General features: G+C 61.3%; 1 protein-coding gene across 3 annotated transcripts in view; it reads left to right on the forward strand.

Moving 5' to 3' along the window:
- Positions 1-15,547, forward strand: part of PALD1 (phosphatase domain containing paladin 1) — a 62,938-nt gene that overhangs the window by 21,489 nt on the left and 25,902 nt on the right. For all 3 annotated transcript variants that reach the window (XM_081266918.1, XM_081266917.1, XM_081266919.1), the window contains exons 2-12: positions 5,150-5,363; positions 7,646-7,748; positions 8,724-8,903; positions 10,303-10,467; positions 11,243-11,403; positions 11,531-11,606; positions 12,343-12,494; positions 12,830-12,929; positions 13,048-13,146; positions 14,830-14,925; positions 15,215-15,343. In XM_081266918.1, coding sequence (XP_081123044.1) covers positions 5,179-5,363; positions 7,646-7,748; positions 8,724-8,903; positions 10,303-10,467; positions 11,243-11,403; positions 11,531-11,606; positions 12,343-12,494; positions 12,830-12,929; positions 13,048-13,146; positions 14,830-14,925; positions 15,215-15,343 — 1,446 coding nt within the window. In that variant the 5' untranslated portion in view covers positions 5,150-5,178. The remainder of the gene's footprint in view (positions 1-5,149; positions 5,364-7,645; positions 7,749-8,723; positions 8,904-10,302; positions 10,468-11,242; positions 11,404-11,530; positions 11,607-12,342; positions 12,495-12,829; positions 12,930-13,047; positions 13,147-14,829; positions 14,926-15,214; positions 15,344-15,547) is intronic.

Consider the following 15,547-nt stretch of genomic DNA (forward strand, 5'->3'; position numbering starts at 1 on the left):
TGGGTCCCCAGGTCCCAGCTGCCTTCCTGGAGACCGAAGCTCAGGAGAGAGCTCCTTCCCCAGAACTGGCTGCCTCCTCCCTGGGGGTCCCACCTCACCTGCTCCGTCCTGGGAGAGTCCCACCAGGTGGCACCTGCCTGCTCTCCGGGGCCTCCCTTGGCTTCGGAGGGTCCCTAGAGGGAAGGAGAGGCTCTGGCCTAGGTGGGGAGACCCTGGGGGCCTTTCTCTGCCTTGTGGAGTGGTCGGGGCCATGTCTGTGTCTATCGTGGAGCAAATGTTCTGCTCTGTGGAACTTTCTAGATCTCTGGGGCATCCTGGATAGAACCCCTGCGCCACACCTAGAAGTGGATGGTGCCCTCATGGCCTCGCAGCTGCGCCTCCTCAGCTGCCCACTAGGCCCTGGCGTCCAGAGTTGCCTTCTCTGCTCTGTTGCCTCCTCACAGTTGGCTCCTGGATCCTGGGGACTCTCCGCCTGCGTGTGGCCCACCGCCCACAGCACGGCCTGTCCACTGGCAGGGAAACTTGACGTTCTGCATGCGGGGAAAGGAGTAAGCCCTGTCCTGTGGCCATGCGGCATGTGGTCATTGAGGGTCAAACCTAAAAATAACAGGGTGCATTAGTCAGGATTAGATTTGGCTGCAAGTAATAGGAAAAGCCAAGTAGCAATAGTTTACACAAGATGGAAGTTTATTTCTCTGTCCTGTCCGAGCCCAGAGCTTTGCAGGCCTGGTGCGATGGCTCTGCTCCATGGTTTCCTTGGGGAACTTGATCTCCACTATTCCTGGGGCGTGGATTCATGGGCTCATGGTTCAAGATGGCTGCAAACCTGCCATCATCACATCTGGGTTCCAGGCAACAGGATGGAAGAAGGGAGGAAAAGATCTCATGAGGAAGGATTCTGGAGTTTGGCATGTGACACTGCTCATATGTCCTGTTAGCTAGGATTCATCACGTGGCCCCAAGTGTCTGCAGGGAGTGGGGAAGGTGGCCATGTGCTCAGTCTCTCGCCCTCCTCTGGGGGATGAAGGCATTGAGGATGGTCCGGCTGGGAAGCTGGGCCGGATCAGGGCCTGCAGCGTCTCACAGGGACCTTCCCCAGGGGGACGTCCTGCCTTGGGGCCAGAGAGCCACAAGCCCAGGCCGGAAAGGCTGGGCTGAGCCTGCGGAGAAAGGCCCAGGGCGGAGGAGCCCGCTCAGGAGCGTTGCTGGGACAGGGAGGCAGGTCACCTCTTCTCTTTGGTCACAGCATGCCAAGAAAGTGTGGCCTGCTCCCAGGAGAGTGGCCAGAGGCTGGGGGCTCAGAGGCCTCAGGAAAATGAAGAAGCGCTGCGGGCGCCAGGGCACAAGGTCCGCCCCAGGACCAAGGCGCGTTGCCCTCAGGACTCGGGCCAGGGAGGGCCCAGGGTTTGCCAGGTGGGCTGCAGGTCCCTGGAGGCCCCGGCCCCGTGGCTGCCCCTCCTGGGCTCCTCCAGGAGAAGCCGGGAGCCGGGTGTTTATTCAGGCCCTGGGTTCTTAAGCCCAGGTGGCCGCCGCGTGGACATCACCAACTAGAGGTCAGGCTCCTGGCTCCCGGGAGCCTCCTGGGGGCCCGCAGCTTCCTCCTCCAACGTGCACGCCTCTCAGGCTGCCAGGCAGAGCCAGGAGGGATCCGTGGAAGCCTGGTCTTTATATGGCTGCTTAACCAAATTGGTTTTTAAAGTTTTAGTTCTGAAAAAACTTTTGACTCCAATATTTTTATTTTGAAGAATTTTGAACGAGCAGTGAGCACCTGAGTGAGCCCTGATGGTCGACGTCGGCTCTCTGGCTTCGCTCCGGCTCCACGAGCCCCTCGAGACAGACAGGAGCCCAGGGCCACCCCCAGGGCCACCCCACAGCCGCGGCCCCTGCTGAACACTCAACATCACTGCAGACACTCTCCACCCTGTTTTTACTTCTTTAACTCTTCTCCGCAGGGTGGAGGGAAGAGAGGGCCTGCCTTTCCTCCTGTTAAACGGGAGTGGTCACGGGCTGTGATCAGGGTCTCACACGCAGCAGGTGCCCACGACCTGCAGCTGCCCCAGGCTGCCCTCCGGCCACGGAGACTCAAGCACTGTCCAGGAGAAAGGGAACGTGGGCCGCGTGGGCCATTTTAAACAGCCACACTGAAAGGGCAGAAAGGAGTGGGTGGGGTTGATTTTAAGAACACATATTATTTGACCTTTTCTTCTACTGTATTTTTTGGTGCTGGGGTTTAAACCCAGGGGCACCCAACCACTGAGCCCCCTCCCCAGCTCTTTTTTATATTTTGTCTAGAGACAGGGTCTCGCTGAGTTGCTTAGGGCCTTGCTCAGTGGCTGAGGCTGGCTTTGAACTCATGGTCCTCCTGATTGCTGGGATTATAGGTGACCCCTGCTCCTGGTGCTCAGTGTCCTTTCAGGTGCCTGTTTGGCATCCAGATAATTTTCGGGTCTTGTCCATCTTTAAATGGTGTTTTGTGTGAACTTGGTATTGAGTTGTAAGAGTCGGCATCTTTGGGGCACAGTCAGGATTAGATGGGATAATCCATGACGAAAGCCTGGTAGTCAAGAGACCCTCCTGTTGGCACTCTTTCACTGCGGGCTCCTGCCGTGACGTCCTGCCTCAACACAGTCCTCAAAAGAGTGGGACCAACCCACCATGGGCTGAAACTTCAAATCTGGGAACCCAAATAAACCTTTTCTCTTTTTAAGTTGATTATTTTTGGTAGTTTGTTATAGTGATACAAGATGACTGGCAGATAATACTGTCCAAACCGTGCAGGCTGTGGCCCCTCCTCTTACATCTCTCCTCATTCCAGCCACCCTAGTATCCCCTCAAGGGATTGGGTACTAGGGTGCCCACCCACACCCCTGAGCTTACTGACCACTGTCCCTGGCAGTGGACAGCAATGGTACGGCCACTAGGACCATCAGTCTCAGGAACCAAACGCACCTACAGCTGGAAGAGGCCTTCAGACCACTCCGTCCCTCCCTGTCCACTTGTGGCTAGTACACTGAGGCCCAGAGAGAGGGAAGAGGTTGCCCAGTCCCCGCAGCATGTGACTGGCAGGCAGGGCTCTGCTGGCGAGGCTCACTCTGGCTGGCCGAGACGCCCCGGGGTGGTGCCCTCCTCCCGCCATTTTGGAGGTGGGTCAGTTTTCAGGGGACACGGGCCTGCCCCGCCCCCTGCAGCACAGCTGGGCACATCTGTGTTGTCTCCTGGCTGCCCCTCCAGGCACAGCCGGGGCCTGTCACTGCCTGTGAGCCTGGGGGCAAGGGAGGCCATGTGGCCAGCGGGGAGTGGAGGTGTCGGCCCCGCCCTGTGGGAGTGGTGACAGCTGTGGCCAGCTGTGCTCCTGCAGGCCCTTCCTGTGTCCACCCTTGGCCCTCTCCCTGTGCCCCCTCCCCATGCATGGCCCCTTGGCCCGGGACGCTGGGAGGGGTCTGGGAGGTTCCGTGAGCGCCTGGGGCCCTCCAGCCCCAGAGCTGCCATGAGGAAACGTCCGCTCTGCCGACAGCCAGCTGGGGTCCACCTGAGCCCCTCCTCCTCTCTGACCGTGTGTTTTGGTGTGGGGGCTCATTCTTACCATCTTTGAGAGAAAATAAAGGTGGGGGAGAACTGGGGGTGAAGGGGGGACGGCTCCTGGGGACCGGGGTGCGCTCTCCACAGAGCTGTCCTGGGGCTTCAGGGGTGAGGGGAGACCGGGAGGGCTTCAGGGAGAGGAGCTGGCCTGGCTCAGGCCCCGGGAGGGCCTGTGAGCCTGGTGGTCAGTGTCCTGTCTGGAGACCCCAGGGTCAGGAGTGGCTCTGGGGCGGGGGTCGGCAGGAGCTCTGCCATGGCTGGCCTTGTGCGGGTCTGTGACCCACCCTTGGTGACTGGAGGTGCTGCTGGGGCGCAGAGCCCCCCTGGTGACGCGGGCCTTGGGCCCCACTGAAAGCAGCCGGAGTGTCTGTAAGGCTGCAGAGTGGGGTTGTCCCCTCCTCCTGGACGTCAGTGCTCCCTGGTGCCCGCGGCGGCTGAGCTCCTGGAACGTCCATGTCTCCTGCCCTCTGTGAGGTTCCCAGCACCTCCTTTCTAGGACCTGGCTCTCGGTCTGCTGAGCCCTGTCCCCGGCTCCAGAAGGCTGTCCCTGTCCTCTTGCTCTAGATGCCAGCCCTGCCCCGTGATCGGAGGAGAAGACAGGAGCACAAGGGGGAAGGAAGCGCCTCCTTTGGGAGCACTGGGCACCCAGGGGTTAAGGGCGGCCGGCCTTTCCAGCATTAGCGCCCCATGTGTGCCGGCCTTGGCTTCTGCTATGGCCGTGTTGACCTGGGTGCTGCTGCGAGCTCGGGGCTCTGCTCCTTGGAGCCTTGACCTGCTGAGCTCTGCTGGTCTGGGTGATGCTGGCCTCCCTTTATGACGTTCACGGTGTAGAGAGCTGGGCTGTGGCGCACGCCTGGGATCCCATTCAGGAGGCTGAGGCGGGAGGATCTCAAGTTTGAGGTCAGCCTCAGCAGCTTAGCAAGAGCCTGTCTCAAAATAAAAAATAACAGGGGTTGGGGATGTGTGGGTCAGTGGTAGGGCACCCGCCTAGTGCGCACTAGCCAGGCCCGGGTTCCATCCCTCCGGCTGCAAAGATGAAATGCAATCTTAAATGAAATGAAATGAAGTCAAGGACTAAAGCAGGTGTGTCTGGGGGTCTCCCTGCACTTCCTTGGAGGAATGATACAGAGGGGGTGACGTGGACTCTGTCTCTGTGCAAGGAGGACCTGTGGATTCCTGCTGCGTCCCCACCCCCTAAGGAGACTGTCCTACGTCCTGTCCCTTGTCCTCCTGCGTCCTGTCCCCCAGACCCTTCATTTCCAGTGGCACCCCCTCGGCACACCTCTGCCCTGGTTCTTTCCACTCAGCTCCGCTGACCCCTAGATAATCCCTCCCAATTGTCTTATTTTTGCCAGGGGAGTGTGAACTCCAAGGTCACGGTCCTCCTGTCCCTGTCTGTAACTCCCCTGAGGTACCAGCAGGCCCGCTGACGGCTGGGGTCAGTGAGCTTGTGACTCCGAGCCCCATCGGTCTGCGCTCCTGCTCCCTGGAGGTGGCAGGGCATGGGCGGCCAGGGCCCCTCCTGCCAGTCCTCAGGCCCCTCCCACCCTGCACACCCTCTCGCCCGCAGGTCTGGGGTCCTGAGGCTGCCAGCGGACTATGGGTACGACGGCCAGCACAGCCCAGCAGACGGTCCCGGCAGGTGCCCCCTTCGGAGGCCTCCAGGGCGGCGGCGCGGTGGACGGGCGGCCCTCACTCAGCGTCCACTCCTTCCAGACCATGAGCGTGCACAACAGCAAGGCCAAGTCCATCATCCCCAACAAGGTGGCCCCGGTCGTGATCACGTGAGTAGCGGGTGGGCGTGGCCATGATCCTAGAGGACCCGCCCCCCGGGAACCCCTGGAGGTGCAGCCGGTGGCGCGCACCGCACCTCGTGCTGACAGACGGCTTTCGGTTTCATACCCGAGAACACACTGAGCCCAGAGAGGGTAAGCGGTCTTTCTGGAGACGCCCAGCCAGCAGGCAGCAGAGCTGGGTTTCTGCTGTGACTCCCTGAGCCCCTGTTACCACTTCCTCCGCGTCAGAGTGTGGAGAAAGGGGAGGGGCGGGAGGGGACATCCTTTTGAAAATAACTTTTGACTAAACATTTTCAAAGGAAGTGTATATCTTTAGATACATGGAATATAGATGTTTTCTTTCAAAGTCGGTAATTATGGCTCCAAAGTGCGGTCAAGGATGGGTCAACTCGGGGCCTTGGGTGGCGGCGGGTGGCGGTGCGGGCCTGTGTTCCCAGCAGCTCTGGCGGTGGAGGCGGGGTCGAGGCCAGCCTCAGCAACTCAGGGAGACCCCATCTCTAAATAAGAAAGGAAAAGGGCTGGGGCTGTGGCTCAGCGGTAGAGCGCTCCCCTCGCATATGGGAGGCCCTGGGTTTGATCCTCAGCACCACATAAAATAAAGATACTGTGTCCAACTAAAAGGTAAAGTGTATTAAAGAAAAGAAACAGAAAGGCCTGTGCAAGGGCTGTGCTGGGCACCCGTGCTGTCCCCAAGGGCGGCTTGGACAAGGGGTCAGGTGCGCTCCCCACGCCTGTCCACCCTGCTCCTCTGCCGCTGGGCCTCCCAGGCGGTGGGGAAGGGGACCCCATGAGCAGAGCATTAACTACGCTCTACACGTAGAATTTTGGTGGAGCCTCTATGAGGGTTGAAACCCACCTGGGGCCCAGGGCCTGGCAGGAGGGTGTCATCATAACACATTACTGTGCTTGGGATAAAGGGAGGATGCAGAGAGGGATGCAGGGAGTGTCTGTTCTGACAGGAGCCTCAGCAACTTAGCGAGATCCTGTGCTCTGTGACCTAGGGCAAGACTCTCGCCCTCTCTGGGCCTCAGTTTTCTTATCAGTGTAATCAGAGATGATATCAAATATTTTACCAAGTGCTGGGCCCTGTACGGCTGCTGGCCAGCTGTAAAGACCCAGCTCAAGGCACCGTGTGTGGCCTGGGGCCCTCTGAACGCTGCCCTCCTTGGCCAGTGGAGTGCTGGAGGCCGAAGGACCCTTGGGGGTCATGTGGTGGAGGACCAGCACCCTCACCCTGCAGGCTGACTCTGCCTGTCACCTCTTCATGATTGTTACTGGACACTGTTCCTCATCGTCACTTCAGTGGCAGCTTGAGCGCTTGTCCCCAAGGCCACGTGCTCAGAGCCTGACGTGCTCACCGTCCGTCCTCTGGAGAGAAGCTCTGCAGAACCCGATGGGACGCCTCCCAGAGCAGAGCCAGAAACCCATCTGGACGTGACTGCGGGCTCTCGAGGTGGCCGAAGGTGGCCTGCCTGCCCCGCCAGGTGGCTCCAAGGCAGAGCAGCAGGGGCTGATCTCCAGACCCCCTGTCGGTGCTGCCCGCTGCCTGTCCTGCCCTGCCCTGCCCAGCCTTTCCTGAAGGCCGGCCTCTGGTAGGGGGGCCCCAGCACCAGGCCAAGACTCTGGGAGGCCCGTGCTGCGTGCTGTCACCGTCAGTGCTGTGGCTCTGTGTCCCGAATGCTGGGTGGCCTTACCCGAGGGCCCTCGAGTGCCTCTGCGTCTGCCGAAGGCGGGGTTCCTCCAGGGAGTGTGGAGGAGCCGCGGGTCTTGGGGTGATGCTGACCAGCCCCTGTGGGGGTAAGGCCACTGTACCTAGGTGACCTCCAGGGGGACGCCTGCCTCAGACAGAAGCGTCTCGATGGGCCCCCTGGGCTGGCGTGACTGCCCAGCCCGAGGTTCCCTCTGTCTGCGCCAGTGTCCTGGGCTGTGCCTTCTGTCCTGTGGCCCGAGATGCTGTTCTGCTTCTGCTGTTGCCTCTGGGTCAGAAGGCCTTCCCTCTGGGGGTGGCCCCGGACTTGCCCACTCCTCCCTGGCCAGGGCCGATCCCGTGACCAGAGCCAGCTGCACGGGGGCTGGACGTTAGTCCACAGCGGGGCGGCCCAGTCCCGCCACAGTTCTGGGCTCTGTGTCTGAGGAAGAAGGGGACAGTGGCCGCTGGAGTAGGATGGGCAGTCTGTGCCCCAGAGGGGAAGCTGCGGGCCGGGGGTGGTGGCCTCCAGTGGCCCTGGAGTGGACAGACGTCTGACCTGGCTGCACCCCACCCCCGGCAGGTACAACTGCAGGGAGGAGTTCCAGATCCACGATGAGCTGCTGAAGGCCCACTACACGCTGGGCCGCCTCTCAGACACCACCCCGGAGCACTACCTGGTGCAGGTGAGGCCAGCCCTGCCCTGCCTCGGGGTCCCTCCCCCATCTTCCTCTGCCCTCCTCCCCCCCCCCCCGCCTCCCTCAGGGCCCTTCCCAGAGGCCAGCAGCTTGCCCTCCCTCTGCGCCCCGTGGTTTCCCACTCTCTCCCTGCCAGGCCCCTTCCTCCCTCCTCAGGTGCCGGGCAGTGGAGATGGGCCTAGTGGCCGCAGGCTCCCCGGCTGAGAGCCTCCTCTGTTCTTTCAAAGTTCTGGACTTGTCTGACTTGCTCTTTCCCTCCTAGAGGGGCCCAGAGAGCCAGGCCACGGGCGGACGTCTTGGTCTCCTGTTGGCTGGGTGGAGGGGGTGGACGCAGCGGGTGCTTAGCCACGGGAATGGGGACGGGCTGCGCTTGCCCACAGAGGCTCCGGGACGTTCTGGCTAGTCCGGGGTGCCGGCTCCCCTTCCCATCTGTCCCGGGCCAGGGTCTGCTGGGGGCCTGGGAGGCACGAGAAGGCCCAGGGCTCCTTCTGCTCCTCCTGCTTCTCGCCCGGCGGGCTGGGCCAGGTTTCCTCCCTCCTCTGCTGGCCATTCCCGTTGGACCCCAGAGCTGGCCGGGCCGGGCAGGGGCTGAGCTCTGGCTCATCAGGTGCCACAGATGTGACCCCCTCCTGGAGTCCCTTCTCTACGTGTGCCCCTGGGAGGCGGGGACATTTGCCCTCTTCTGGGGGAGCCCCCTTAAGCCGCCCCTCTCCCTGTCTTTCCTCCAAGCCTGGCCCCGGGCCCTCCTGATGCTCCCTAGGAGGGTGGTCTCTCTCTCTCTCCCCTGCCCTGTGACACCTTCCCAACACAGATGTCTTTTGGGAGCCTACAGAGGAATGCAGGGCAGAGCATGTCCCTTCCCCCACTTCCCTGCTCCGTGTCCCCTGGAGTCCAGGACAGAGCCCTGCCTGTGGAAGATTCCCCGGGTCTCTGAGTGACTCTGCTGTGGCTGTCCCCTGCCAGGGCCGATACTTCCTGATGCGGGATGTTCCTGAGAAGGTGGACGTGCTGGGCACCTCGGAGAGCTGCGGGGCCCCCAACTTCCGGCAAGGGCGCGGTGGGTTCGCCGTGTTTGGCATGGGGCAGCCCAGCCTCCTGGGATTCAGGTGCGTCCTCCAGAAACTTCAGAAGGACGGACACAAGGTAAAGTAGGCCGCTTCCAGTCCAGCCCCGACCTAGGAGGGCTCCAGGGAGGGGCAGCTTCGAGGCTCTGGAGGGGCCTGGCCACAGGCCCGGGAGGGCGGCGGGGCCTGCATCAGGCCTCGACTGCCATGGTGGTCCTTGTGGTGGGCGATTCTGACAGCTGGGAATTCCGCCAGATGTTCATTGTGTGTCCTGTGTGGATGTGGGAACTCCGAGCCGTTCCGAGAGCGTAGGAGGAAGGGAGGGGGTGACAGGGTGACATGGGCCCGTTCATAACACAAGAGATGCCAGATGATCGCAGCTGACATGAATCGTGTTGTCAACCCTGAGGGAGGAGCTGCCAGGCCCATTTTGCAGAGGAGGAAACTAAGGCCTGGAGAGAATAGTGACTTGCTCAAGGTCACACAGCTTTGCCCCAAGACCCAAACCCAGGCAGCTAGACCCCAAGTGCCTGTTTCCTTCCCTCCTTCCCTCCTTCCCGCCCTCCTTCCTTCCTTTTTGTACCAGGGACTGAGCCTGTGTACTTTACCACTAAACCACGTCCCCAGCCGTTGTTTTTTTTTTAATATTTATTTTTTAGTTTTAGGTGGACACAATATCTTCATTTTATATTTATGTGGTGCTGAGGATCGAACCCAGGGCCTCATTCGTGTTAGGCGAGCACGCTACCACCAAGCCACAACCCCAGCCCCAAGCCCTTTTTATATTTTATTCCGAGACACGGTCTCATTAAGTTGCTGAGGCTGGGTTTGAACTCTTGATCCTCCTGCCTCAGCCTCCGGAGCTGCTGGGATTGCAGGCGTGAGCCGCTGCACCCAGCTCAAGTGCTCATTTTCAGCGACTCCCCTTGCCTACCTGAGGGAGGTGGGGTTTGCCTCTCTAGGACAGAGCTGGCAGGGCACCGCTCTGGCTGCAGGGACAGAGAGGACAGGAGCGTCTGAGCGGCCTTGTAGGTGGGGAGGCCCCTGTGAACCAGGGCCAGGTGGGGCTCCCTGTGGCTCCTGTGGCTCCCCTCCCAACTTGACTCAAGTTCCACCCTCTCTGCCTGTGGGTGCTCGATGGCTGATGGCACAGGTGTGGGGACAGACATTTCTTCAGCTGATGTCATCAAGCCCCTGATTTATCTGGGGTCCTGTCCAGGAACTGTGGGCTCTCCATGTTGAAACACAGCAGGCCTCCGCACCGGAGAGCCTGAGAGCCGGATAAAGGACGCTGGCCCTGGGGGGCGCTCCTGCTGACTGGGTGGTCGAGCAGGTGACTGGATTGAGCTGTTTCTTGGGGAGGATTCAGGTTGTAGGGTCCAGGGTGGGTGCTGGGCCTTGGAGGAGAGAGGAGCGGCAGGGCAAAGGCTGCGCAGGGCGAGGTCCCCGCCTGGTGACGGGTGGCCGTCTCGCGGCAGGAGTGCGTCATCTTCTGCGTGCGCGAGGAGCCCGTGCTGTTCTTGCGTGCTGGCGAGGACCTCGTGTCCTACACACCTCGCGACAAGCAGAACCTTCATGAGAACCTCCAGGGCCTGGGTCCGGGGAGCCAGGCGGAGAGGTTGGAGCTGACCATCCAGAAGGAGGTGAGGCGGGAGAGGGGGTGGGGGGCACTCTCCTGGGGCGGCCCGCCTGGCTCTCCCCGGCCCCCAGGCCTTGCTTCTGTGCTCTGCTTGTGGGGGGGACTGTCTGCAAGGCTGGTGCCCAGGTGTCCAGAGGCAGGTCTTCCTCTTCGGGCCTCTCTGTGGCTGTCCCTTTGCAGCCTGTTTCTCTCCCCTGTGTTCAACGTCCTTGTTTAGAAAAGGGTCTGGGGGTCTAAAGAGCCCTGGACTAGGGAGCCCACGAGCAGAGTTAGTCCCCTCCTGTGCTGTGGGGCCCAGCGGGCGCTGTCCCTCTGGGCCTCTGTTGGCCCATCTCTGAGACACCTAAGTCTTCTTCCTGCTCTCCACAGCACAGAGACTTGGCAGGTCTCTAAGGCAGTGGGCCCACCACAGGAGAGTGTAGGGGGAAGGTGGGGTCACGTGCCCCTAGGCTCCAGAGGGCAGGAGGCGAGGCCCAACTGGTGACATGGCCTCCTGCCTTAGCCACCCACCCAGCTGAGCAAACCTCACCCATCCTGGCAGCTTGATGCGCTCCTGCTGCCCCTGGGGCAGGGCGGGCATCCCCGTGTGGTGAGCCCAGGCACAGCTGGCTGCCCCCATCCCTTCAGGCACCCAGGCAGGGTACAGAGGGCGTCTTTGGCCATGGGGTTCCCTCCTGGATGAAGAGAGGCCTGTGCAGCTGGTCACTCTAGAGGTCAGCTGGGACATCCAGGAGGGGCTGAAGGTCAGGTTGTCCCTGTGACCTCACACCACCCTCTAGATCCATGACTTTGCCCGGCTGAGCGGGAACACTTACCACGTGTACCACAGCACGGGGGACCTGCAGGGGGAGCCCCACGCCGTGACCGTCCGGGCTGAGGATGACGTGTATGTGACCAAGGAGGTGTACCAGCGGCCCCTCTTCCTGCAGCCCACGTACAGGTACCAGGGCGCCAGTCCTCCAGCTGTGGCCTCAGTTTCACCATCTGCAGGTCGGGCATGGGGATGGGGGTCGGGGTGCCCAGGGCGGGTGGGTGACCTGCTTGATGAGGCCCTCCTCACCTGGCAGGTACCAGCGCCTGCCCCTGCCTGAGCAAGGTGCCCCCCTGGAAGCCCAGCTCGACGCCTTCGTCAGTGTCATCAGGGTAAACGGGGGCAGAGGCAGTGCTGGGGACATGTGGGGACAGGGCCCCTGAGGGCTGGAGGTCTGAGGGTGCAGGATCTCTGGCTTTCCCTGGGGGGCTTCGCCCTGAGCTGTGTGGGGGACCCGGTGAGTTGGGTTGTATGGGGCAGCACCCTGTGTGTGTCTGTCCCTTTGGGGTGAATGTGTACACTCTCTAGGTCTCTGCTTGTGTGTGCACCTGTGTGTGGGTGTGTATTTGCACACACTCTAATGACAGAGCCCGGGGGGGCCCTGGAGGACTGGTCCCAGGGGGCTCGGCTGCTGTGGCCTTGGAGAGCCCCCCAGCCTCTCTAGCCCTCAGGCCCCTCATGGCCTTGGGGGACACAGCTGTTCCTGCTGCACCGCCTCTTAGTTGGGGTTTCATGGGCTCCAGTGGCCTCTGGTCAGCCCTTCAGATGCTGCCTTATTTAACTTGCAGGGCGGGTGCCACACAGGCCCGATGCCCTCTGAGTAGCTCTCGCTTCCAGTCCCTGCACCTGCCCCCTGTGCCCTGCTCCAGGGTCCCTCTAAGGGGTCAGCCTCCTGGGACAGGTGGGCAGGTCGGGTTGTGGATCTGCACAGGAGGCCGGGCCTCCTGTCCCCCCGCTGGCTGTAGACGGCGGGGCAGGGCTGGCTGGTGTACAAGCCCTTCCTCGCCTTGGCCCAGCCTCAGGGTCTCTAGGTCATACTGTTGCCTATTGTCCACGGTCTGTTCCCAGGAGACCCCCAGCCTGTTGCGGCTCCGCGACGCCCATGGGCCTCCCCCGGCCCTCCTCTTTAGCTGCCAGTCAGGCATGGGCAGGACCAACCTGGGCATGGTGCTGGGCACCCTCGTGCTGTTTCACCACAGTGGGACGATCTCACAGCCAGAGTGAGTGGCCTGGGACCCGGAGTCCCAAGGGGCTGTGGGAATGAGCAGGGGAGAGGAGGGGGCAGGGCTGCCCAGGATGATGGGACACATCCAGGAACCTAGAGGCAGAGCTGGGGCTCCTTTCCTGGCTGGTCACAGATTTGCTGCGTGACCTGGGGAGAGGAACTTGACCTCTCTGGGCTCAGTTCCCTCGTGGGAGAAATGCCCTTTGGGATCCAGGAGGAGCCTACAGTCCCCTGCTTCCCAGTGGCAGTGGGAGGGGAGACAGTGGGCAGCACAGCTGTCCCAGAAGCCTTAGGGAGCCCTGAGCAGTGGCTAACCTCCCGCCTTGTCAGGGCCGTCCCTCCGCAGACCAGGCCGCTGCCCATGGAGCAGTTCCAGGTGGTCCAGAGCTTCCTCTGCACGGCGCCCCAGGGGAGGAAGGTGGTAGAGGAGGTGAGTGAGGGGCGGGCAGGGCGGGGCATCGGGACGGTCCCTGCCTTCTCCCTGCCCACGGTCTTCTGTTGACGCTGTCCTCTCTCCCGTCGTCCTCACTGCCCATCCCTGACTCCAGGTAGACAGGGCCATCGCCGCCTGTGCCGAGCTTCACGATCTGAAGGAGGAGGTCCTGGAGGGCCAGCGGCAGCTGGGAGCCACCCAGAGCAGGGCGCAGGTGAGGCCCAGGGAGGCGGCTCGGGGCCTCTGCCTCCTGGGAGGCCGCAGCCAGGTTTGGTTAGCGCTGTGACCCGCTTCTTTGAGATCGACCTCTCTGGCTGCTTCTCCCACAAGAAAAGGAGTTTCCAGAGGAAGGGGAGGTGGGGTGCTGGCCTGCAGGAAGGCCGAGGAAGAGGGGAAGTTTACTTTCTCTGACCGGGTCCCTGAGCTGCGAGGATAAACAGGATGGAGGGAGCTGCCGGGGGCTGGGGCTTGAGCTGGGACACTTCCCAGATCCCTCAAGTTCCTGCATTGGCCTTGCGTTACTATGATGAAATACCTGAGATGATCAGCTTATGAAGAGAAAATGTTTACTTTGGATCATCATTTGGGAAGTTTCAGTCCATGATGGAAGGGCCCTGTTCCTTTTGGACCTGTGGCGAGTCAGGAGGAACATGTGGCGGGGCAAAACCGCTTATGTCATGGCCAGGGAGCAAAGGGAGAGGTCCCATGGTCCCACCTTCGTGACCTAAAGACCTCCCACTAATAATAGCCCTCCCTACCCCCTCACCACCCGCCCTGTGCTGGGCATGGAACCCAGGGCAGCTTACTACTGAGCCATGGCCCCAGCCCTTTTTAATTTTTTATTTTGAGACAGGGTCTCACTGTGGTTGAGGCTGGCCTCAACTTTGCGCTCCTCCTGACTCAGCCCCCTGAGTCACTGGGGTTACGGACAAGGCTCCCCACACCTGGCCTGGCCCACTTCTTAAACATGGAAGAGACTCAGCCTATAGCACAGGGGCCTGTGGGGGGGCTTTGGAGATCCAGAATACGGCAGCGCCCCTCAGGAATGAAGCTCCTGGGGTCTCTTTGTCAAGACCAGGATGTGGTCCTTTCTGCAGCTTCTGGAAGATTCTGGGCCCTGGGCTCTCTGACAGAATTGAGAAATTAGGAAGAGGTCACCACCATTCAGCACAGCTCTGGGAGCAGGTGTCTGGATTCTCTGGCCTAAGTTGCCCTAACACACAGTTTACCTTCTGCTTATTGTAACTTTACAGCATTAGCTGGTCCCCGTGTGGCTGCCTGGTCTTTGTCTTGTTTTCGGTACCAGGGATTGAACCCAGGGACACTTAACCACTGAGCCCCCTCCCCAGCCCTATTTTGTGTTTTACTTAGAGACAGGGTCTCACTGAGTTGCTTAGCACCTCATTTTTGCTGAGGCTGGCTTTGAACTCACGATCCTCCTGCCTCTGCCTCCCAAGCCACTGGGATTACGGGTCACACTGCACCCGGCTCGGGTCCCTGGTTCTTAAAGAAGGCCCCCTCTGAAGAAAGGAAAGGGTTTGAACACTTGATCCTGCAGCACAGAGGACGTGGAACAGGATGGACATGATGGGGGTGGCCTCAGAGGAGAGCTCGGTAGCCCCCACTCCCCCCCAGGCTGAAAGCAGGTCAACACCAGAGCTGCCGGGCCTGGTGTGGTTGCCAGTCCCTCTCCTGGCCCCACAGATAACCATAGCAAATGAGATAGAGTTAGACATACAGGAGAACTTCCAACCTGGCAGAACTGTGGTATGAAGCAGGGAGACTCTCTTCTGGGGTTTCCCAGGCTTAACTCCTCCTATCCCTCCAGGCATGGATAGTGGGTCGCCTGAGAAACCCCATTTTTAGCACCTGCCCTCCTTTGCTGGCCCTTTTTTAGGGAAGCGGTGGCCAGCATGACGTCCGGCAGAGGGCGCTGCGGAGCCTGGAGCGATACTTCTACCTGATCCTGTTTAACTACTATCTCCACGAGCAGGTGGGGCTGGGGGCTCCTCCAGATGTCCCCCCCATAGAGTGACGGGTGTCAGGGACCCCACGGAGCTGGGTGGGGGCGCGGGTGCTGTGTTGGTCCCCAGGAAGGCGGAAGCGAGGGACCCGTGGGAGGGTGGTTCCTGGGCCTGACCCCTCTGGCCTCTGCCATGGTGACAGCGCCATCCGGCCTCCTTCGCCGCGCTCTGGTCCCCGTGCTGGCCTTCTCCTGGGGCGGGCAGGAGAGCTGGGCCGGCGCTGCGCCTGAGTGCCCGTCTCTCTGCCTCGGGCCGCAGTACCCCCTGGCCCTTGCCCTCAGTTTCAGCCGCTGGCTCTGCGCCCACCCTGAGCTCTACCGCCTGCCTGTGACACTGAGCCCCGTGGGGCCCGCGGCCCCCAGGGACCTCATCGCCAAGGGCTCCCTGGTGAGTGGCTGGCTGAAGGGAGTGGGAGTGGGCCTGGCTGGGGGACCCTGCGGGCTTGGGGCAAGCGTGGCCCATGGGGTGGCAGGATCCTCTTGGGAGCAGGAGCCTCCTCAGGCCCCAGGATTGGGCCACTCTTCCTTTTTATTTATTTTATTTTTCAGTTGTCAGTGGACCTTTAATTAATCAATTTATTTATATGCGGTG

This window comes from Spermophilus citellus (assembly GCF_964194105.1).
Source record: "Spermophilus citellus genome assembly, chromosome: 15".
In the NCBI taxonomy this organism is placed as follows: domain Eukaryota; kingdom Metazoa; phylum Chordata; class Mammalia; order Rodentia; family Sciuridae; genus Spermophilus; species Spermophilus citellus.